The following is a 24,042-nucleotide window of genomic DNA, read 5'->3' on the forward strand; positions in this document are numbered from 1 at the left end:
CTTTTTTGGTTTAAATGGATGAAAAATATAATTTCATACACATTTTCAGGATATTTGGTTATAAATCTACATTGAAAATGCTCCTAAATGACAAACAGCGGCGCTTCATCATGCGCACACCTTGGACTCACTCGTGCAGATACTGAAGAGCGATTGTAATTTAATTAAAAGTTGGGTTTTTTTCCCCTTTTTTCAAAATGAATTCAATCATTTAGCCTTTGAGGGGATTTTTTATTCCACTATAAAATCAGATGATGTCGCGTTAATGATGAGGATTACAGGACGACCGAAAAAGTTCGCTGAGCTGATTGCTTCGCCTCAAGCGGAACAACGTGCTTTTTGAGCCTCCTGCTTGCCGTAGAAAAACAACAATGGCGTCTTCGTCTAACGTTCACGTCCGAATTTGCGGACAAGAAATTGTCAAATATGACCTGGAAATAAAGGCTCTGATTCAGGTAAAAGCACCGGCGTGGGAATTATCCACTGTTGTGTTTCCCCTCGCGCTTGAAATGCGCGTGTCGCTGTGGAGAAACGGCGGGAAGTCTAAAACTGAAGCTAACGTTAGCTTAAATGACGCCTTCAGGGCGCTGTGCAGACTGGAGCTGATCAGCACTGGGACTGTTTTAGTTGTCATTTAACCGTGTCCAGTCGGTCAGGAGCGGCTTTAATAAGCGGGTTATCATCTTTATTCTGTTCTGGACTGGTAAAATGTTGTGGTGCCGCCTCGTTAAAGGAGAGTTTGTAAAAAAAATAAAATAAAATCTTTGAGATTCCGGCAGACAAAACTAGAATTTGATCAGATTTGATTTTGGGGATTTGCACATAATGTTTGTCGTGAAATAATCTGAAGATTAAAAGAAACGCTAATTGCGTTAATTTTTATTATCAAACACTTTTGAAACTAATCTTTGAGGTTTCGGTGCTACATTAGTGAAAGTAAGTCATAGAAAATGAATTATTTACTTTATTAAAAAAGAGAAATAATCTGCTTACTTTTAAGAAATGGAATCACCACTTTGTGACAATGTCTATGCAGCTGTTTTATTTGGTAAAAAGAAAACTATCTAATCAATTGATATTAATGGTAACACTTTTAGAAACGGTAATAAACGGCTAATTTGATCATATCTGCTTGTGTGTTTCTGCAGGACATCAGGGACTGTCCTGGACCTCAGTCAGCGCTCACAGAGTTTAACTCTCAGGTCAAAGAGAAGTTCTACATGCTGAGGCTCAGGATACAGGTCAGGCCGCTGTCACACGTGCACGCAGCGGGACGTTTGTTACATTTCGTGCATGAAATTGGAAATGTTTGATGCCACGTTGTTGCTGTCAGGATCTGGAGCAGATGGCCAGAGAGCAGGACAGAGAGTCGGAGCGACTGGCCATGATGGCAGAGACTGAGAGCCAGCGGAGGCAGATGCTGAGGTTTACAGTCACACACACACACACACACACACACACACACACACACACACACAAACCATTCAACTTCCTGCTTGACTTAATTTATATGATTAAACCCAAAGAAGCTTCAACAGATTGGACTGAAACTTGTCTTCAGTCCAATCTCCCGTCCTGAGCCTGAGGGACTGTGGAAAGGAACGACTCCCTTTAACAGGAAGAAACCTCTGGCAGAACCAGAACCAGGAAGAAACCTCTGGCAGAACCAGAACCAGGAAGAAACCTCTGGCAGAACCAGAACCAGGAAGAAACCTCTGGCAGAACCAGAACCAGGAAGAAACCTCTGGCAGAACCAGAACCAGGAAGAAACCTCTGGCAGAACCAGACACAGGAAGGGTGGCCATCCGCCTCGACCAGCTGGGGTTTGAGAAGACAGAAAAGAGGGAAAAGAGGGGGGAAAAACACCATAACACCATTCAAAGGATACCTGCTGGAACAGGGAAACACAAGTTAATAACCACAATAATCATCCATCTTCTCTACCCGCTTAATCCGTCGGTCGGGCTGCAGGGGGGTGGAGCCTATCCCAGCGGTCATGGGGCGAGAGGCGGGGTCACCTGGACAGGGCGCCATCACAGAGACACTCACTCCTAAGGACAGTTTTAGATTCACCAGTTAACCTAACAGCATGTTTTTGGATGGTGGGAGGAACCCGGAGAACCCGGAGAGAACCCCACATACACGGGGAGAACCTGCAGATCCACACAGACAGAACCAGACGAGTTAATCTCATAAAATGTTTTTTTTTTTTTTAATTTTTTAGTATCATAAATATAATAATGTGCAGTCGGTTAATTTCTGAAGCTGAAAGGACTTTGGGAGTCTAAACGACAGCTTTTGGGCCGGGTTTGATCTGTTTAAGCAGCATAAAAATATTCCACCTGCAGATCTCTAAGGTTTCCATGTTTCCTTTTCTGTGAATTCCAGTAACCAGACAGCTTGGAGGAAAGCTAACTTGGCCTGTAAGCTTTCCATCGACAACATGGCGAAGAATGAGCTGCTGGACGGTGGAGAAAACCCAAGCACCAGGCAGAGGTGAGTAAAGCTCTGCGGCGTTTCTCTTCCTGTGATGAAGCCGGTTAGCTTTGAGCAGCCAGAGCCCAGAAATGTGTCACTGGGTTACTGAACAGGAAGGGAGGAGTCGATGCTTATTTAAAGGTTCAGAATCCAGTTTTTCACCTGCAGAAATGTAAAAAAAGAGCAGTTCTGTTCTGTAGCACCTGACCTTTAAAGGACCCCAGCTGGCTTTGATTGGTCAGTTAATCTTTTACAAATTAAATCGTGTTTTATGTCACACAGACTAATGTGGAGCGTTATAGCATCATTTGGCCAAACTTCTTACTTAAATTGTGGAAGCTGCTTTGTAATTATTACATCATCTTTAAAAAAAAAAATCAGTTTCCTGGTCCTGTTTTAAAACTTTCTGTCGTTTTACTCCTTGGAAGAAGGGATCTCAGTAGGACCTCAAATGTAAGAAAACTTTGAGAGAGGAGCAGAAATATTTGCTTGTCCGCTCAGCCTCGTTAAGAGTCACTATTATGTCACTGGTTTTTATGACATCACTCTGGTTTTTATGACTCACTTTGGTTTTTATGATGTCACTTTTTATGACGTCACTTTGGTTTTTATGACATCACTCTGGTTTTTATGTCACTTTTTATGACGTCACACTGGTTTTTGTGACGTCACTTTGGTTTTTATGTCACTTTTTATGATGTCACACTGGTTTTTATGACATCACTCTGGTTTTTATGACGTCACTTTTTATGACATCACTCTGATTTTTATGACGTCACTCTGGTTTTAATGATGTCACTTTTTATGACATCACTCTGATTTTTATGACGTCACTCTGGTTTTTACTGATTCGTTTTGACTTTACATCCAACAACTCAAGTGATTCAAAAAGCAAATAAAGCCAGATATAAAGCTGCTTCCTGATGAACAGATTTTCTGAACAACAAGCTTTTAGTTCTAAGAACAATGTAACACATTCTCAGTGGCACACCTCTGGGCTCTGAAGATAACGCCCTCTTCTTCCATCTTTGGTGTGTTTCGATCAGGAAGGCAACAAAAGAAAGTCTGGTGGAAACCAGCAGCAACATCACAGAGAGTTTGATGTCGATAAGCAGGATGATGGCTGAGCAGGTGAATCAGAGTGAGGACACCATTGGCTCTCTGGGTAAGCATGAACAGATCAACTCTCTTTGTCATGTTTGAAGTGTCTTTAATCCACTTTTCATTCGTCTTCTTCTGCCTCGCTGCAGCCACTTCCTCCAGGACCGTGCAGGAAACCAACGAGGAGTTTAAAAGCATGACGGGGACCATCCACCTGGGGAGGAAGCTGATTCTGAAGTACAACCGACGAGAGCTGACAGACAAGCTGCTCATCTTCCTGGCTCTGGCCCTCTTCTTCGCCACCGTGCTGTACATCCTCAAGAAGCGTCTGTTCCCCTTCATTTAGATGCGTGTCCTTCTGGTTTTAGGAGGTATAAAGTCGAAGCTTGGACCACAGAAGACTGGACTGTTTCTCATGGAAACTGCTCACTTTGTATCAGGTGTGAAACTTACTTTTTACAAACCGGCCTAAACTGGAATGAATGAAGCTGCCCACTGCCTGATGCGGTTTTATCTGGATTGAATCATGAGTTTGTCCCCTCAGGAGTTCATGAAATGTGACACAAGCTGATACGATTGTTGGATATAGATTTAGGACTTTAAAGCCGTAAAGCTTCCCAGGATGCAGTAACCTTCTTCCATTTCAGTTAAACGTATGTTCAGGAGGGACAGAGTGGCTTAGCTGCTGGAAAGATGCTGTCGTTACAGATCGATGTGCCTTTTTCCCTTCAGTCAGGCTGCTTTTCAACAGATTACTTGACCTTAAATGTTCAGAGAGAGAGGAAAGGCTTCTGGGTTAGCTCTGAGACACGAAGCACAGCTGATAACTGCCTCTATCGAGTGGCGTGGGGTAGAAATCCTTCGCCAAACCCCATTGGCTCACAGGCCTGGGTCCTGCAGAGCATCTGCAGCTGGAGTCAGACGAAGTAGAGGCTGAACAAAAGCTCCGTCTCAGTAAAGAAGGACAGTGGAGGGACGCTCAAAACCATTTCAGATACCAAACAGGAACTTAATTAACACATCTGTCACTTTAATGTCATCGTTGTTTAATTCCAATTAAAACTCCTTACAGTTGAGTTTTGAAGATTCATTTAAATAAAAATAAAAAACAACAAACATCTCTTTGCCGTGGCCTGTTTTGTGACTGTTAAAAAACACGTTAAAAACACTTTCCTGCAGCCTGGGCTCAGAATAACAAAGCCCATAAATACAAAAACAGACTTAAATAGACGGGTTTCTGATCTGGATCCATAAGCTGCACCTGAGCAGGTGGGTTGTGGGTAACTGTAAGGTTGGACTGAGGTAGATAACTGGCTTTTATCCAGGTACAAAATCACATGTTCAGAGAAGTAAATGTGAGACATTTACCCAACAGACTGAGTAAGTTACGCTGCCCTGATTTCAGACACTGAAAACTCTTCAAAAAGCATTTTTACCAATTCTACAGCCGCTATAAGTGCTTTCTAAACCCTGTGCACCTCTGGGAGCCGCCTGGCTTATGAAGCGGTGGCGTTGGGTTGCTCAGGCACAGGGGAACCAGATGCGGTGGCGTTGTCAGTCTGCCGGACGCCGTCCGCCGGTTCCACCGCTCTGATTGGCTGCTGCAGCTGTTGCCGGGCGGTGATGGGCCAGGCTACGGTGGCCTGTGGGGTGGTGGTGAGCTGGGGGCCGTCGGGCTGGCTCTGAGGGCAGAGGTTGGTGAAGCTGCCGCACAGCGCACCCCAGTGCTGCTCGCATTGTCCCCGTAGCCGGCGTCCGACCCACGCCCGGACGCCGTCGCCACACTTCAACAGGAAGTTCATCAGCTCCACGTAGGGCCTGGGGGGGGGGGCACAAGTTAACAGCTGACTCAGAGGTGAAGTTGTGACGCCTCAAATGTAAATGATTCAAACTCAGCCTTTAACTGTGGACGGTACAGACGATGTTTTTTTATTAATGCATGCTCATTTTGAATATAAAGACGTTAAAAAGCGCTGGGATGGGGGGGCAACGACTGACGGAACATCACACTTCGGTTAAGTTAATTGTCTGGCTCTTTCAGAAGTAAAGCTGAAGAGTTCTGCACTCTGACACACTTCGGTTAAGGAGTTAATGTTGTGCCCTCAGAGCTAGAGAAGAACCCAGCAGTCTGGCATCCATATTGGAGCGGGGCACCGCTAACTCCTGTGGCGAGGGGCACCGCTAACTCCTGTGGCGAGGGGCACCGCTAACTCCTGTGGCGAGGGGCACCGCTAACTCCTGCCGTGAGCGGCACCGCTAACTAACTCCTGCGGCGAGCGGCACCGCTAACTAACTCCTGCGGCGAGCGGCACCGCTAACTAACTCCTGCGGCGAGCGGCACCGCTAACTAACTCCTGCGGCGAGCGGCACCGCTAACTAACTCCTGCGGCGAGCGGCACCGCTAACTAACTCCTGCGGCGAGCGGCACCGCTAACTAACTCCTGCGGCGAGCGGCACCGCTAACTCCTGCGTGCTAATTCCTGCCGTGAGCGGCACCGCTAACTCCTGCAGCGAGCGGCACTGCTAACTAACTCCTGCCGTGAGCGGCACCGCTAACTCCTGCACGGTAACTCCTGCCGTGAGCGGGGCACCGCTAACTAACTCCTGCGGCGAGCGGCACTGCTAACTAACTCCTGCCGTGAGCGGCACCGCTAACTCCTGCGTGCTAACTCCTGCCGTGAGCGGCACCGCTAACTAACTCCTGTGGCGAGGGGCACCGCTAACTAACTCCTGTGGCGAGGGGCACCGCTAACTAACTCCTGTGGCGAGGGGCACCGCTAACTCCTGCACGGTAACTCCTGCCGTGAGCGGGGCACCGCTAACTAACTCCTGCGGCGAGCGGCACTGCTAACTAACTCCTGCCGTGAGCGGCACCGCTAACTCCTGCGTGCTAACTCCTGCCGTGAGCGGCACCGCTAACTAACTCCTGCGGCGAGCGGGGCACCGCTAACTAACTCCTGCGGTGAGCGGGGCACCGCTAACTAACTCCTGCCGTTAGCGGCACCGCTAACACTGCGTCACACTGTCCAGATGATCAATCTGACAGGGAAGGTTTTACTGACCTCATCAAGACACTGAAAATCCTCGTTCTTCCATTTTGTACAAATTACAACAGCTCTGCGCTCCATGTTCAAACTAATCTGCCTGCGGACTGAGGGCGGCACGTGTGGCGGTCACAGCACGGGGGTTTGAACCCCGGCCATGTTGTCCGAACATGGAAGAGGATACAGTCTGCTGTCTTTGGGAATTTCAGAATAAATTCCCCAGAAGAGGCTGCCGAGGTGAGTCCGACTCCTCTGGCCTGATCTCCTGACCATAATTAGCTAAAATCTCACGCTAATAAGAGCCTGCTGCATGTATCCGTTCACATGTGTGTGTGTCTCACCCTGAGGGGAACATGAGGTGGAACTGGACCAAGTTCCCCATGGTGTCCACGTGGTCCTGCAGGGCGAGGCAAAGATGGTGCTTGGTGTAGCACTCTCTCTGGAGCGAGAACACCAGCTCTTTAACTGCCGAGCACCGGCGGCTGACGCAGCTGAAGCGCTGCCGCAGTCCCGTCGCCATGCACCGCAGCGCGTCCTTCACAAAGGACTTACCCTGGGATGAAGAGGAGGGGTCAGTGGGCAGCTCTGAGCAGTACCAACATCCTTTTACTCATCTGTAGTATTCTCATGGCGATTTAGCTCTGCTGGAACCTTTCTGTTAGCTTCTGTAGATCCTTGATGTCCATTTAAGTTTTATACAGTTACAGCAGCATCAGCTAAGATACTTTAAAGATCCCCTTTTGTAGAGAATGAGATAAAATGGAGGTTTTTCGAAAATCCTTGATTTTGACAAATAAATTTCAAAAGGCTATATCTTAAAACTGATAGGTGACGTCACGGGGTGGCGGCCATCTTGGATTATAGCATTTTTATGAAATTTTCATGTTTCAATGATGAAATGCAGCCTTTTCCCCGCAGCACTATATGGATGCTAAAACAACAGCAAAATTTAACTTGGTTTGGTCAAAGGTACTCAAATGTCTTCCATTCTGGTAGAAGCTCGGCTCCTCCTACTGGGAATGAATAAGGCATTATCTGTCTTTATTTCACCAATACTTTAAGAAGAATGAATGAATGAACGTGTGCTATAGCTCTGTTAGCTCATAGCTGCTGTTAGCTCATAGCTGCTGTTAGCTCATAGCTGCTGTTAGCTCATAGCTCTGTTAGCTCATAGCTCTGTTAGCTCATAGCTGCTGTTATGTGGCTACTTGCAGCTATAGGAGAGCTAACGGAGGGATTTCTACACAGGCACTCTACTGGGACCACTTCATCCACACGCCCCCCTGCAGCACAGTTTATTCACTCCGGTAAGAACGTCCATCTTACTCAAAGTCGTCGTTCACGTTGTCAAAATCTAATAAATATCCTGCCATGTTGCACAAAACTATCAGCAGCAAACTCTGTGTGAAGTTAGCCGACTGTCACAGAGCACGGAGTGAATAAACTGTGCTGCAGGGGGGCGTGTGGATGAAGTGGTCCCAGTAGAGTGCCTGTGTAGAAATCCCTCCGTTAGCTCTCCTATAGCTGCAAGTAGCCACATAACAGCAGCTATGAGCTAACAGAGCTATGAGCTAACAAAGCTATGAGCTAACAGAGCTATGAGCTAACAGAGCTATGAGCTAACAGCAGCTATGAGCTAACAGCAGCTATGAGCTAACAGCAGCTATGAGCTAACAGAGCTATAGCACACGTTCATTCATTCATTCTTCTTAAAGTATTGGTGAAATAAAGACAGATAATGCCTTATTTAGAGGCTGCATCCTCTAAGCCCCGTTCTCTCCGTTATATGGATCTCCAGTTATCTAAATATCTTCTGAAGGACGCCGACTTTCACCAAACTGTTCTCAGTGAGCAGATGAACGGATTTCATGCCAGAAATAAGGTTTAAAAACACCGGAGTTCCCCTTTAAGGTCCAGTGGAATCCTTTGTAATTGAGGCATGATTCACACCAATCAATCTCTCTTGAGAGGACCAGACTCTGAGTAAACATTTAGTTTTTTTAATGGATGGGACGCTCCTGGACTCCACTCAGCTCCTGCAGACGTGGTTAAAACTGAGCTTTTTCTTACTTTTGGCAGCTTCTGTGCCTTTACTTTAGCCAGATATTCTGGATAAAAATCTGAGCGAAATGCCTTGACATACGGTTTCTGAAGGACATCTTCTGCTCCCGGTCACTCTGGGGACATATAAGACTTGCATTACTTTCTCGTACATTTCTATTCTAGTAAAGTGGACAAGCTGTTCCCTCTCTCATTTCAGATGCCCTCTCAGATTGTTCTGCACCTCATGCTCCCATGCATAGCTATACAGTGATCCTCATTCAACAAACATTCCTCACAAATGAGCTGAACGACTGATGGGATTAAAGGAAATTAAAACATGTACCCGGGTAGGTCTCATCTGACCCTGCACAAACTTCCAGCTGAACTCGGTTTCCTGCAGCCGGTGAGTGCAGAGCCACCGATGACCAACCTTTGGAGGTGCTGATCCCCACCTGGGAGTCGTAGCGCCCGGCGTTGTGCAGCAGAGTGAGACAGATGTGGTGCAGCCCTTGAATCTCACAGGAGTTGTTGTTGAAGCACTGAAACATCCCACAGCCGACGTCCCCTGAACCCACCAGGCAGCTCTGGATCTCCGCTGGGGGGGAAAGACACAGGGATACGTTGCAACTTGCCAGCAGAGGAGAGCTGGCATCGCACGCCTTAAATTTAGAGGCTATCACAATGACACGGTGCACTAATGACATGTTCCAACACTGCACTACATCAGCTATAATCTGCAGGTTTCTGCTGCCTTAAAGCTCAAAGCATGTGACCAAACGGCGGTTCCGACTTCATGGACGCTTCACTTCAGTTTGGTGCTTGTTTAAAGACTAAATGACGATTAATCAGAGTTACTTATCCCACAGGAGTCTTTTTTCTAACTTTAAACAACTACTATTGTCTTGAATCCCTCCCTGGGAGGGGGGGGGGGTTGGTTGATCTTTAGGCAGCTCTGGGGCTTCTTCCTGTTCCAGGTCTCCACCATCCTGCTGCTGATGATGTGCAGCCTGCAGGAGCTGCCCGGACAGGATGAAGTCGCTGGATTACAGCTGTCAACAGAGCACAAGTGTCCACAGAGAGCAGCGCGCGCCACTGCCCACACGCACGGCTGTGTACGATATGCTTTCGGCCGTATGCAGCGGGAACTAGATCCCTAACGCGTTTTAAAGCTTGACAGAAGCAGGGAAGTTCTAGGAACCGTTTCCCAAACTTTGCACGAGCAAGTAGCGCTTTGAGGCGCGCACATCATGACCTGAGGAACAAAGATAAACGTGCACGTTGCCCGTATCCTCATTTCTAACGCGCCGCGGGCTTGCAGTGTGGAGAAAAGTGTCACCTCGCGGCTGGAACTCACCTGTGCTCTGCAGAGAAAGGCGCTTTTTGACGTGGCTCCCGTGTTTCTCCTCAACATCACGCAGATCCACAGCCAGCAGCCGCGGGCACGCCGCCAGCAGCAGCAGCAGCAGCAGCGCAGCGCACGGATTCAGCCGCATGTCTGTGACAGTTCAGCCTTTCTCACGCGCTTTCTCTGCTCAGGATGTTCAGCAGGAGTGTGGCCGCACAATGCGGCAGCGGCATGAAGGCAGGGATATAAAGCCGCAGAACTGCGCGTTCACCGAGGTGAAAGCAGCTGGAGCCCGCACCAATCACAGCGCAGCCCCGTGAACGCGCAGCACACGTGGAGCTGAAAGTTTGTCGTAGATAAGTGGGGGATTTACAGAGGTAAAAATTCAGCTGAGGCATGAAATGTGCCGAGAACCAACTGAGCGCGAGCAGGCAGGGCGAGGACTGCAGGGGGGGGGGGGGGGGGGATCTCTCTGTGGGGGTCAGACACTCAAGAAAAGCGCTCTCAATTAACCTCGAGCTGGCGCGCGCGCCTGTCGGAAGGCTCACAGCTGCTCTCCGGGCCGGGAGGCGACGTGAGGAGAGGAACGTATGACGCAAATGAGCGAAATGTACGAGAGGAGGGTCAGGTTCTCTAAACTGTTCCTGAATTCCTCAAATCACGTTTGTTCCACTTCTATCAAACCAAAGCTTTCTCATATGAAACTGAAGCACTTTACAGCAAGACCCTGTTGATGAAGGGATGATCTGCTGTAAATAACGCTTTATTTATGCCACATGTTGAGGAATTATTTAAAACTCTGTTAAATTACGTTAAATAAACTACGGTGGCCCAAAGGTGCAAAACACACTTGCATTTCATGACTTTAACCTTATTCTAACACCATGAAACCAAGCGTTCAGCCTCAAAAATCCCTTTAAACACGAGGGCCTCACCTTTGGGCCCCGCAAATCTAGTGGACTCCTTGTTTTTGGGCCTTATTTAGATGACGTGCACACAGATGAGATGTTTGGTGAAATGTTAGAAACTATTTAGATTAATTTTCAGCTCCTTCCTGTGAGTAAGAACTTCCCCTTCATGACCCTCGGGGACCCCCGAGTCCCCATAAGACTCAGAAAGCCTCCACAGCTGTTTGATTCAGTTATATTCTGTCATAGAAGTCAAACAGACACGTTATGAGGGAATACTCCGTATCTCACCTGATTTATTTGATCAGTAAATAATATTCTATGGAGGGCAGGGTCCTTTAGTTTTAAACCACAGCAGAAATCCACAGCATGTATAAGGTTGGATATTAAACTGTTGCTGACTGTTCATTATGTTTTTAAAGGGTCTTTTTCAGCTCCCACTTCAGAGCAGGAGCTTTCCTGGCCTCAGAGGGATGGATTTAACACATCAGAACCCACCAGAACAAGACTAACTCTGTCTGGACTCAGCCTCACATAACGGAGAAATTACAGCACAAGTTACTTTTACATCATTTCATCATTCTTATCTTTCCTCACTTTCCTCTCTTTTTCCCCCTGTTTAATTTCTAAATGATATTATGTCCATGTGACATTATTGTGGTTATTAACTTGTGTTTCCCTGTTCCAGCAGGTATCCTTTGAATGGTGTTATGGTGTTTTTCCCCCCTCTTTTCCCTCTTTTCTGTCTTCTCAAACCCCAGCTGGTCCAGGCGGATGGACACCCTTCCTGGTTCTGGTTCTGCCAGAGGTTTCTTCCTGGTTCTGCCAGAGGTTTCTTCCTGGTTCTGCCAGAGGTTTCTTCCTGGTTCTGGTTCTGCCAGAGGTTTCTTCCTGGTTCTGCCAGAGGTTTCTTCCTGGTTCTGGTTCTGCCAGAGGTTTCTTCCTGGTTCTGGTTCTGCCAGAGGTTTCTTCCTGGTTCTGCCAGAGGTTTCTTCCTGGTTCTGGTTCTGCCAGAGGTTTCTTCCTGGTTCTGCCAGAGGTTTCTTCCTGGTTCTGGTCCTGCCAGAGGTTTCTTCCTGAGTCTGGTTCTGCCAGAGGTTTCTTCCTGATTCTGGTTCTGCCAGAGGTTTCTTCCTGGTTCTGGTTCTGCCAGAGGTTTCTTCCTGGTTCTGGTTCTGCCAGAGGTTTCTTCCTGGTTCTGCCAGAGGTTTCTTCCTGGTTCTGGTTCTCCCAGAGGATTCTTCCTGGTTCTGGTTCTGCCAGAGGTTTCTTCCTGGTTCTGGTTCTGCCAGAGGTTTCTTCCTGGTTCTGCCAGAGGTTTCTTCCTGGTTCTGGTTCTGCCAGAGGTTTCTTCCTGGTTCTGGTTCTCCCAGAGGATTCTTCCTGGTTCTGGTTCTGCCAGAGGTTTCTTCCTGTTTCTGGTTCTGCCAGAGGTTTCTTCCTGGTTCTGCCAGAGGTTTCTTCCTGGTTCTGGTTCTGCCAGAGGTTTCTTCCTGAGTCTGGTTCTGCCAGAGGTTTCTTCCTGGTTCTGGTTCTGCCAGAGGTTTCTTCCTGTTAAAGGGAGTCGTTCCTTTCCACAGTCCCTCAGGCTCAGGACGGGAGATTGGACTGAAGACCAGTTTCGGTCCAATCTGTTGGTTTCCTTAGCTCGGATATTATTTTTTAATTGGCTCCATATGAATTAATTGGATTATGATTACAGTGAATTGAATTCCAATTGGCTTGAATTGGACTTTATTATTTAAGTGCCTTGAGATGACAATTGTTGTAATCTGGCGCTTTATAAATAAAGCTGAATTGAATTGAATTGAATTGGTGCAAATTCACTCAAATTCAGCACAATAAAACCCTATTAATCCCCAGAGGACAGTTATGTTGCTGCAGTATGAACCAGTGTTAAAGTCCGAAGGTGGTTGGGGTGTTGTTTTTGTTGCTTGGCAACAGCGAGGTGATGATCAAGGCAAAAACAGGGTTTAACCCTCTTTCACCATTTTCTCCATTTTCTTCCCACTTTGTATCCCGGACGTCTCCTCTTCAACTCATCTTGATTTGAGGTATTTTTTTCCAGGCTTTTATGTGGCTTTGGAGACTGTTGATTGTTTTTATTCATTTTAATTATTTTATTTCTTTCTTTTACATATTTTTAATGCTTTATTTTTTTGGCTTTTATTTGATGTAAAGCACTTTGAATTGTTTTGTACATGAAATGTGCTACAGATAAATCTGACTCTGACTTTGGAAAGCTCAGTCAGCTGCTCCGAAGGGTTAACAACTCTCCCGTTGCCATGGTTATCCATCATAACGGATGCAAAATAATGCCAGAGTTACGAGCAGAAGTGCTTCCTTTCAGCAGCACAGCATCCAAACCAGCACAGAGAAACTGTGTTTTAAAAAAAAAAGCTCAAGAAGAAGAAAATCTGAAGAAGAAGAAGAGCCACTGCAGCAGGCCGCCTGCCTCCAGGGCGGCGCCATTCTGGAATATCATAAATGCAACTAGAGAAAAGGCCTGTCAGAACCGATGGACCAACATGGAGGCACAACCAACCAGCACTGTCCTCCTAATATATCTGGACTAAATTAAATGACTTATACAGCTTTAACCGTGTTACAGAAGTGGTTTTCTGTAGCACCACAACTGGGCTTGAGTGGCAGTGGGGGGTCAAGGTAGAAGAACAGAAAGTGTTTAGATGTGTGGCCGTTTGGGGGCCCTGTTGGGGCTCATATCTTCACTGGAAAACCTTTTTTTTTTTGCTTGTTCAAGCTCCATCTGCTTCAAAATAACACAGCTTCAGTCGCACAACCTCTGGTGACCACCCATACAATGACCCCTCACCTAACACATATACACACACACAGATATATCCCAAATGGGACACTAATGCACAGACTGTGCAAACAGTACTCACGCCCACATGCTCATGTCCTGTAAACAGCATTCTGCATGTCTGCATCTGTGCATTCGCAGAACTGACAGAAAACTATGTACTTTTTAAGAGACGCTACAGCAGCGGTTAGCTAACAGCAAGAGATAACACTCAAACTATTCTGCTTTATTATGAGTAGTATCATTATCTTTAATAATAGGTTGGCTCCAGGTTCCCCCGTGACCTGAATTGGATTAAGAGGGGATAGAAAATAGATTCATTTAAACGTTTCACAGAAGAAAATTGCTTAATAAAACTCATTTTGGCACTATTTCTTCAGTGCAACAGTTCAAAGAGAGCTCATCAGTTTTGTTAAGAGTCACCAGGATGCCTTCTCTGTAAAAACATGCTATACCTAAGCCTCCTTTAACTTTCCCAGGTGTAGCTACGGTAAAAACACGCCTCCTTTAACTTTCTCAGGTGTAGCTACGGTAAAAACACGCCTCCTTTAACTTTCTCAGGTGTAGCTACGGTAAAAACGCGCCTCCTTTAACTTTCTCAGGTGTAGCTACGGTAAAAACGCGCCTCCTTTAACTTTCTCAGGTATAGCTATGGTAAAAACGCGCCTCCTTTAACTTTCTCAGGTGTAGCTACAGTAAGAACGCGCCTCCTTTAACTTTCTCAGGTGTAGCTACGGTAAAAACGCGCCTCCTTTAACTTTCTCAGGTGTAGCTACGGTAAAAACGCGCCTCCTTTAACTGTCTCAGGTGTAGCTACGTTAAAAACGCGCCTCTTTTAACTTTCTCAGGTGTAGCTACGGTAAAAACACGCCTCCTTTAACTGTCTCAGGTGTAGCTACAGTAAAAACGCGCCTCCTTTAACTTTCTCAGGTGTAGCTACAGTAAAAACGCGTCTCCTTTACCTTTCTCAGGTGTAGCTACAGTAAAAACGCGCCTCCTTTAACTTTCTCAGGTGTAGCTACAGTAAAAACACGTCTCCTTTACCTTTCTCAGGTGTAGCTACAGTAAAAACGCGCCTCCTTTAACTTTCTCAGGTGTAGCTACAGTAAAAACACGCCTCCGTTAACTTTCTTAGGTGTAGCTACGGTAAAAACGTGCCTCCTTTAACTTTCTCAGGTGTAGCTACAGTAAAAACGCGCCTCCTTTAACTTTCCCAGGTGTAGCTACGGTAAAAACGCGCCTCCTTTAACTTTCTCAGGTGTAGCTACGGTACAAATGCGCCTCCTTTAACTTTCTCAGGTGTAGCTACGGTAAAAACGCGCCTCCTTTAACTTTCTTAGGTGTAGCTACGGTAATATCGCGCCTCCTTTAACTTTCTCAGGTGTAGCTACGGTAAAAATGTGCCTCTTTTAACTTTCTCAGGTGTAGCTACGGTAAAAACGCGCCTCCTTTAACTTTCTCAGGTGTAGCTACGGTAAAAACGCACCTCCTTTAACTTTCTCAGGTGTAGCTACAGTTAAAACGCGCCTCCTTTAACTTTCTCAGGTTATTGTTACGGTAAAAACGCGCCTCCTTTAACTTTCTCAGGTGTAGCTACAGTTAAAACGCGCCTCCTTTAACTTTCTCAGGTTATTGTTACGGTAAAAACGCGCCTCCTTTAACTTTCTCAGGTGTAGCTACAGTAAAAACGCGCCTCCTTTAACTTTCTCAGGTGTAGCTACGGTAAAAACGCGCCTCCTTTAACTTTCTCAGGTGTAGCTACGGTAAAAACGCGCCTCCTTTAACTTTCTCAGGTGTAGCTACGGTAAAAACGCGCCTCCTTTAACTGTCTCAGGTGTAGCTACAGTAAGAACGCGCCTCCTTTAACTTTCTCAGGTGTAGCTACAGTAAAAACGCGCCTCCTTTAACTTTCTCAGGTGTAGCTACGGTAAAAACGCGCCTCCTTTAACTTTCTCAGGTGTAGCTACGGTAAAAACGCGCCTCCTTTAACTTTCTCAGGTGTAGCTACGGTAAAAACGCGCCTCCTTTAACTTTCTCAGGTGTAGCTACCGTAAAAACGCGCCTCCTTTAACTTTCTCAGGTGTAGCTACGGTAAAAACGCGCCTCCTTTAATTGTCTCAGGTGTAGCTACGGTTAAAACGCGCCTCCTTTAACTTTCTCAGGTGTAGCTACGGTAAAAACGCGCCTCCTTTAACTTTCTCAGGTGTAGCTACAGTAAAAACGCGCCTCCTTTAACTGTCTCAGGTGTAGCTACAGTTAAAACGCGCCTCCTTTAACTGTCTCAGGTGTAGCTACAGTAAAAACACGTCTCCTTTAACTTTCTCAGGTGTAGCTACAGTAAAAATGCTTCTCCTTTAACTTTCTCAGGTGTAGCTACAGTAAGAACGCGCCTCCTTTAACTTTCTCAGGTGAAGCTACGGTAACAACGTGCCTCCTTTAACTTTCCCAGGTGTAGCTACAGTAAAAACGCGCCTCCTTTAACTTCCTCAGGTGTAGCTACAGTAAAAACGCGCCTCCTTTAACTTTCTCAGGTGTAGCTACAGTTAAAACGCACCTCCTTTAACTGTCTCAGGTGTAGCTACAGTAAAAACACGTCTCCTTTAACTTTCTCAGGTGTAGCTACAGTAAAAACGCGCCTCCTTTAACTTTCTCAGGTGTAGCTACAGTAAAAATGCTTCTCCTTTAACTTTCTCAGGTGTAGCTACAGTAAGAACGCGCCTCCTTTAACTTTCTCAGGTGAAGCTACGGTAACAACGTGCCTCCTTTAACTTTCCCAGGTGTAGCTACAGTAAAAACGCGCCTCCTTTAACTTTCTCAGGTGTAGCTACAGTAAAAACGCGCCTCCTTTAACTTTCTCAGGTGTAGCTACGGTAAAAACGCGCCTCCTTTAACTTTCTCAGGTGTAACTACAGTAAAAACACGCCTCCTTTAACTTTCTCAGGTGTAGCTACAGTAAAAACGCGCCTCCTTTAACTTTCCCAGGTGTAGCTACAGTAAAAACGCGCCTCCTTTAACTGTCTCAGGTGTAGCTACAGTAAAAACGCGCCTCCTTTAACTTTCTCAGGTGTAGCTACAGTAAAAACGCGCCTCCTTTAACTTTCCCAGGTGTAGCTACAGTAAAAACGCGCCTCCTTTAACTTTCTCAGGTGTAGCTACGGTAAAAATGCGCCTCCTTTAATTTCCTCAGTTTTTTAAAAGCTTGTTTTAATTTACACTTGATTTCATTTGATTTAATTCAAAGCATAAACTGCTTTAAAGCAAAGTTTTAACTGAGTTTTCCACTAAGAAGTTGGATAAACTTTTGGGTATTCCTTCCTTTATATGCAAATGGAAATATTAGAATGTTTTTAGCCGGATACAAAAAAAGTTTTAGCCTCTTATGCTAATGTCCCCATTCATAAAAACCCATTTAGTGATGACTTTTTATTTAAATCATCTGTTTAAAGCCTAAAAGTACCCGTTAATTAATGGGATTGCAGCTCTGAGTTGCATTCAAGTGCCTCCAGATGTGCGGATCTATCTTTTGAGTGTTAGTTCTGATGTGAAAAACAAAGATGGCAACGGCTAAATTCAAAGCTCGGTGCTTTACAGAGACACATATTGACGTTCCCGTAGATCTCTCTCCTGCTGAAAACAAGCCCTTAAATCAATAGTTACGCAAAGTTTGGGAAGCCCTACAAAAACGGCCGCTCTTAAACCCTTCATGTTTGCACTTAAGTCCTGTGTTTGAACGACTCCGCTTCTCTGAAACTGATCCCAGAGCAGGATTAACAGCTAAATCTGTGGCAACTGCATCAAACTGCACTTCTCACATGTGTTCTTTGTGGGCTGATGGTTTTTTCTACTAACAGGACAAAAGTAAAGTGAAGAAAAAGTGCATTTTCTTTTCCAACATCTCCTAAAAGTCGATGAAGAGAACTTTAGAATAAGACAAAAGTATCCCATTAATTGCTGTGGTATCATGACTTATCGTTCTTTTCCACGAGCCATTTATTCTCAGAATCTGGTTTGAAATCCATGTGCAGCAGGCTGAAGCTCAGGAGGAGAGTGGCTGGCTTAGGTTGGAAGATGGCTGCTCAGATTTGCAGCTTTCCAAGTGGAAGCGTTCTTGGCCAAGATGCTGAACCTTACCTTCCCCTCCAGTGTGTTGCGTAATACAGGAGAAGCAGCAGCTCCATCTTTTCATTATGTGTTGATTGAAGTTCTTGCCAGTTTCTCTGTTAAAAAAAGAAAGGAAAATAAATCTGGCTTGGCCACAGGATCTGTGGCGAGCTGCAGGTTCATTCTGAGGACTGAAGGCTTTCTCCTTGCAGCCCTGCATGCACGCCATTGTTATTCTTTTGATCGTGGACTCGAGTGCTTTCGGTTGTTAGTTATCCTGTGTTGACTCGCTGCTGGTCGACCGCCTTGGATGAGTAAAGATAGTCTTTATTTGTCTGATTGTGGACTTTTGAGAACCTCATAGACCTTCTTTGACTTTGCCATGACACACCTTTACTAACGTCCATCCTTCCATTTTGTATACCTGGGTTCAGGGGTCTATCCCAGCTGCCATCAGGGGAAAGACGGGGAACACCCTGGGTGGGATGCCAGTACTTTTACAAATGTGCAACAGGTATGCACTCGCACCTGATTGCCATCTCAACGGCCGTTAAATAAGGAGGTTTATTAACTTTTGCCACACAAATATGTAAGACTGCATCATTGTATTCACGGGTAAATGACCACTTGTAGTATTTTTGTCCCAACTGTTTATTTGGGTTCAGGATCTCAGTAAAAATCTGATGTTTTAGCTGAAGTTAAATCACTGAAGTTTGGGACCCGTAGAACTATGTGCTTCTCCCACATGAGGCGGATTCCCACTGTAGGAACCTTTTGCAGTTCCTAGAACCTTTTCAGGAATAGGGACGTTTTTTTCACGCATTCGGACACACAGGAACTAGGGACCGCGGCCCTCGGGAACTAGAGACCGCGGCCCTCGGGAACTAGGGACCGCGGCCCTCGGGAACTAGGGACCGCGGCCCTCGGGAACTAGAGACCACGGCCCTCGGGAACTAGAGACCGCGGCCCTCGGGAACTAGGGACGGCGGCCCTCGGGAACTAGGGACCGCGGCCCTCGGGAACTAGGGACCGCGGCCCTCGGGAACTAGGGACCGCGGCCCTGGGGAACTAGAGACCGCGGCCCTCGGGAACTAGAGACCGCGGCCCTCGGGAACTAGGGACCGCGGCCCTCGGGAACTAGGGACCGCGGCCCTCGGGAACTAGAGACCGCGGCCCTCGGGAACTAGGGACCGCGGCCCTCGGGAACTAGGGACCGCGGCCCTCGGGAACTAGGGACCGCGGCCCTCGGGAACTAGGGACCGCGGCCCTCGGGAACTAGGGACCGCGGCCCTTGGGAACCAGGGACCACGGTCCTCAGTTCCTGGAGCCATTTTAGCTCCTTCAGGGTCTTTTCTGGGCTCCACAGGAACATGACGAAGGTGTTTGGTGGTTGGTGGCTCCGCCCCTTGTCTGAAATGTTTACTCATACGACACGGACACAACCGGCGCCTGTTTAATAAGTTAAACTTTGTCTCCTTTGTACATGCTTGTACAAAGGAGACTTGTACATGCCAAAGCATTTTCATGATTTCATAGCTGCTTCTTCAACAGGTGAACAGAGAATACATTGATTTGGGCGCAGATATATTTTTAATGCCATTTTTAAAATTGAATTTTCAAGACAAGCTAGATTGTGAGAAAGGGACAGACAACCACAGAGCGAGCAATCCTGACCCAACCAGGGAAAGGATGTCAGCTACTTTCACTTTCGTAACTATGAGCTGAACTGTAGTGGTTTTAACATTATGAGGTTACATATGGGGTGTAATCAAAGGTATACACAGATTGAATAATGAATCATGGTTTTACTTGGCCCTTCCTGGATCGTGGCCTTGCCGGGTCTGGAAGGGCTTGCATGGTCTAGTGATCTCCAGAGGTATTTTGTCTGGAGCTAAATGCCCCTGGTAGTGTCTCCCAAGGAGAACAGGTCCAGACAAACACTATCCGAAAAACTCCATAGGTGCATTCCCACTGTAGGAACCTTTTGCAGTTCCTAGAACCTTTTCAGAAATAGGGACGTTCTTTCGTGCATTCGGACATACAGGAACTAGGGACCGCGGCCCTCAGGAACTAGGGACCGCGGCCCTCAGGAACTAGGGACCGCGGCCCTCAGGAACTAGGGACCGCGGCCCTCAGTTCCTGGAACCATTTCAGCTCCTTCAGGGTCTTTTCTGGGCTCCACAGGAACATGACGTAGGTGTTTGGTGGCTGGTAGCTCCGCCCCTTGTCTGAAATGTTTACTCATACGACACGGACCCCACCGGCGCCTGTTTAATAAGTTAAACTTCGTCTCCTTTGTCTGCGGCGCTCTGCTCTCCTTCTTTCCTCCATGAAAGGAAGAAGTATCGCCCGCTGCTGGATTCTTCGTCTCCTGACTCTTGCTGTCCGCTCTTCCAGCCTCCATCTTAGACGCCTGATGTGATCGTCCATGATTAATATCACCGCCATGCAGACCATGAACACGGTGGCCTCCTCGCTCTCCATGTTAGCTTCTTGGTGCTGTTGTTTTTCTTCTCTCCCTGTTGAGGTCCCCGACTCATGTGAATGCAAAATGAAACGGTTCCCAGGTCTTAATGCAGCTAAAGTGTTACATCCTACATTGTTGGGAAAGTCACAGAACAAATGATGTGAAATCTTCTTTGAAAAAAATATCTTCAAGCACAGTAAGTACCACTGTAATTTGATATATTTGCCCTTTCATGACATAATCTTCTGCCTCGTGGTTCAAAGAGGCAGCGATTAAGTAAATATCTGTATTTTCAATGTTACTCCTGACATAAAAAGAAAAAGAATGAAGGGTTTTTAATTAAAAAAGGTTTCAATTCAATTCAATTTTATTTATAAAGCCCCAGATTACAACAATTGTCATCTCAAGGCACTTAAGTAATAAAGTCCAATTCAAGTCAATTGGAATTCAATTCATTGTAATTATAATCCAATTAATTCATATGGAGCCAATTCAAAAATAATATCCGAGCTAAGGAAACCAACAGATTGGACCGAAACTTGTCTTCAGTCCAATCTCCCGTCCTGAGCCTGAGGGACTGTGGAAAGGAACGACTCCCTTTAACAGGAAGAAACCTCTGGCAGGACCAGAACCAGGAAGAAACCTCTGGCAGGACCAGAACCAGGAAGAAACCTCTGGCAGAACCAGAACCAGGAAGAAACCTCTGGCAGAACCAGGAAGAAACCTCTGGCAGAACCAGAACCAGGAAGAAACCTCTGGCAGAACCAGGAAGAAACCTCTGGCAGAACCAGAACCAGGAAGAAACCTCTGGCAGGACCAGAACCAGGAAGAAACCTCTGGCAGGACCAGAACCAGAAAGAAACCTCTGGCAGGACCAGAACCAGAAAGAAACCTCTGGCAGAACCAGAACCAGAAAGAAACCTCTGGCAGAACCAGAACCAGGAAGAAACCTCTGGCAGAACCAGAACCAGAAAGAAACCTCTGGCAGAACCAGAACCAGGAAGAAACCTCTGGCAGAACCAGGAAGAAACCTCTGGCAGAACCAGAACCAGGAAGAAACCTCTGGCAGAACCAGAACCAGGAAGAAACCTCTGGCAGAACCAGAACCAGGAAGAAACCTCTGGCAGAACCAGAACCAGGAAGAAACCTCTGGCAGAACCAGAACCAGGAAGAAACCTCTGGCAGAACCAGAACCAGGAAGAAACCTCTGTCAGAACCAGAACCAGGAAGAAACCTCTGGCAGAACCAGAACCAGGAAGAAACCTCTGGCAGAACCAGAACCAGGAAGGGTGTCCATCCGCCTGGACCAGCTGGGGTTTGAGAAGACAGAAAAGAGGGAAAAGAGGGGGGAAAAACACCATAAAACCATTCAAAGGATACCTGCTGGAACAGGGAAACACAAGTTAATAACCACAATAATGTCACATGGACAGAAAATCATCTGAGAAATTAAACAGGAGGAAAAAGAGAGCAAAGAGAGGAAAGGTGTGACAGATGAGGTCCCCCAGCAGGCTGGGCCTATAGCAGCAGAACTATGGGATGTTTCAGGCTCACCTGAGCCATCCCTAACTATAAGCTTTATCAAAAAGGAAAGGTTTTTGGTGGATTTGCTCTTTGAATAATCACCCCACCGAGTGTATCTGATGGTGATGGAGTCTTATGGGCCTGAAACAACACTTTCTGACAGCCACTGAACCAGTAAAAGAAGACAGAGACATGAGCTCAGGTGTCTTTATTAGAGCAAATAGTGTGCACCATCGATGCTAAATACATGCACGAGAAAAGGAAACATGAGATGTGATGCAAGAGAGAGAAATCTGCAACAAATGACCCATTTCTGATTGATTCCCGCATCATTTGGATCAGTCCAAACTATTCGCAAGCCTAAAAGCATATTACTGGAAAATGTGTATGATATACAACTGAATTAAAAAAAAAAAATCTGTCCAAGAACACGTAAAAAGGCCAGAACCAGACAAATCCTAATCCTGACGCATCCAAAAGGCAGAGCCGTGCAGCGCCGTGACAGCACGCCATTTGGCGTTGCTCAAACCTCCCCAGCGGCAGTTTTTCGCAGCACAGACGGCCAATGAAAGGCTCCCGATTCCAATCCATTCAACAGAGGCAGAAGAAAATCGGCGCCTCCGGCATCTTCTCTGACGCTGCACCTTTCACAAGGTCAAAGGTCACACAGATTTATGCGTGAGCCGTGAACGCCGTGTGCGCCTGGAGCAACAGGGAAAGGAAGGAGTCCTTAACTCCGTCTCTAAATTCATCCTGAACCTGCACTTTTCCCCAGTTTTTCTGACTCCCCTTCAGGGGGTTTTGGGCCCGGAGCCACAGGCTGCCTCCTGGGTTTCTGTCTGTTCAGGTGCTGCAGAGTTGGAACTCGGGGCGCCGTCCTCCCGCCGGTCCCCTGAGATGAAGTCGTGGATGGCGGTTTCTATGTGAGGCCGGAAGGTGTGGTTCATCTTGGGATCCACGACCTGAGTTATGATTCTGTCCACACCCGATTCCAGCATGCCTGACCTGAGAGAAAAGCACAAAGGGGTGACAAAAGCAAAGCTTTTTCTCAAACTATAACAAGAACTAAGAGCAGCTGGAGTCTGTATCCATGAAGTTTAATCAGGTGCATGATAATGAAAGCGATAGTTCGGTTATTCCCCCATTTATGAGGCTGTTAAACAGCTTTTAGTGTGCAAAACGAGGCATTTTCTCCCAGAAATGCCTAATTTTGCACCATGAAGTAACAGATAAAACAAAGAAGTGAAAAATAAAGCTTCTGGGACATCAAAGCGTATAAACCTCTCCGCTGGAGCCGCAAAGTAAAGGAAGGAAACTGTAATCAGGGCTCAAATGAGCGCTTTAAGAATACTTTAAGGTGATTTCTTTATATCCGGGACTATACATATTCAATATGTAGCGACATGTGTGCAGTTTTAAGTCTTAAAGCACCTGAGTGAACATCTGCAAACATTTTTATGGTGTAAAACTTTGGTTTTCCCCACAAGAGGAAGTTTAATAATGCATTTCCCTGTTTAACAGGCCAGGTTCGACACATCTGGGCCACGAAACACGAGCATCTGAAGGACAAAAATACACCAGATCACATGCACGAGAGGCTGATGCAGCACCACAACCCAGAAAGGAAAGTATATTGTATAAAAGTGAAAGTTCCCACTCACTGGACGACGCTTTGCCTCAGTCCGTTCCTCATCTGGTTTTTGTTGATGGACGGGTTCCAGTCCTGCGTGCTCAGGTGCGAGGCCACAAAGTTGTCAACTTTCTGCCGCAGGTTCTGATAAGCCGGCTGGAAAAGACAGCTGGGTCAGCTCAGCCAAAAGCAAAAGCCCCCCTGGAGCTCCACTTACTCTGAAGTTAAAGCCAGAAGCAGAGATAATGTCGTACCTTTGTGTCAACATCAGCCAAACAGTCCCGACGGAACTCGTCAAAAAGCCCTCTGTTCTTCAGATGCTCCACAATCATACCGATGAGCTGCGGGTCTCCCGGAGGAAGGGTGCCCGGGTTAACGTTCACATTACTGCTGCCCTCCGCCATTCCAAACCCAACTGGATATATTCTTACTTATCTGTTAGCTGCATTGAAGGAAGCCTAGCTTAACTGCTACAAGATGGGTGCGTTCGATTTGGTTTTGTCGACAAACCCCGGGCACCGCGGCTGCTCGCTCTGCGCCCAGAACGCTCAAATCGGTAGATGCTGAAAAGCAAATC

General features: G+C 46.6%; 2 protein-coding genes across 2 annotated transcripts; one reads left to right on the forward strand and one right to left on the reverse strand.

Annotated features, from left to right (window-relative positions):
* Positions 1-357: 357 nt before the first annotated feature.
* Positions 358-4,027, forward strand: bnip1b (BCL2 interacting protein 1b). Its single transcript, XM_072375512.1, has 6 exons — positions 358-455; positions 1,149-1,241; positions 1,334-1,425; positions 2,389-2,496; positions 3,525-3,643; positions 3,729-4,027. The coding sequence occupies exons 1-6, from the start codon at positions 372-374 to the stop codon at positions 3,923-3,925; spliced, it is 693 nt and encodes a 230-aa protein (XP_072231613.1). The 5' UTR covers positions 358-371; the 3' UTR covers positions 3,926-4,027.
* Positions 4,028-4,604: 577 nt separating this feature from the next.
* Positions 4,605-23,952, reverse strand: LOC140280299 (uncharacterized). Its single transcript, XM_072375599.1, has 9 exons — positions 23,720-23,952; positions 23,497-23,621; positions 22,628-22,840; positions 22,365-22,479; positions 10,229-10,400; positions 10,021-10,161; positions 9,119-9,261; positions 6,965-7,176; positions 4,605-5,397 (listed from the first exon to the last, which is right to left on the reverse strand). The coding sequence occupies exons 1-9, from the start codon at positions 23,867-23,869 to the stop codon at positions 5,076-5,078; spliced, it is 1,593 nt and encodes a 530-aa protein (XP_072231700.1). The 5' UTR covers positions 23,870-23,952; the 3' UTR covers positions 4,605-5,075.
* Positions 23,953-24,042: the final 90 nt, after the last annotated feature.

This window comes from Leuresthes tenuis, unplaced genomic scaffold, assembly GCF_036924035.1.
Source record: "Leuresthes tenuis unplaced genomic scaffold, fLeuTen1.0.hap1 SCAF_21, whole genome shotgun sequence".
Classification (NCBI taxonomy): Eukaryota; Metazoa; Chordata; class Actinopteri; order Atheriniformes; family Atherinopsidae; genus Leuresthes; species Leuresthes tenuis.

Excerpts from the sequence above, each read along its gene's own strand:
- bnip1b (XM_072375512.1), top strand. The coding sequence starts at position 372 with ATGGCGTCTTCGTCTAACGTTCACGTCCGAATTTGCGGACAAGAAATT. Across the intron at positions 1,242-1,333 it reads TGCTGAGGCTCAGGATACAG|GATCTGGAGCAGATGGCCAG; the intron begins GTCAGGCCGCTG and ends TGTTGCTGTCAG. Across the intron at positions 2,497-3,524 it reads AACCCAAGCACCAGGCAGAG|GAAGGCAACAAAAGAAAGTC; the intron begins GTGAGTAAAGCT and ends TGTTTCGATCAG.
- LOC140280299 (XM_072375599.1), bottom strand. The coding sequence starts at position 23,869 with ATGGCGGAGGGCAGCAGTAATGTGAACGTTAACCCGGGCACCCTTCCT. Across the intron at positions 22,841-23,496 it reads CTGAGGCAAAGCGTCGTCCA|GTCAGGCATGCTGGAATCGG; the intron begins GTGAGTGGGAAC and ends CTTTTCTCTCAG. Across the intron at positions 5,398-6,964 it reads CACCTCATGTTCCCCTCAGG|GCCCTACGTGGAGCTGATGA; the intron begins GTGAGACACACA and ends CCCCCCCCCCAG.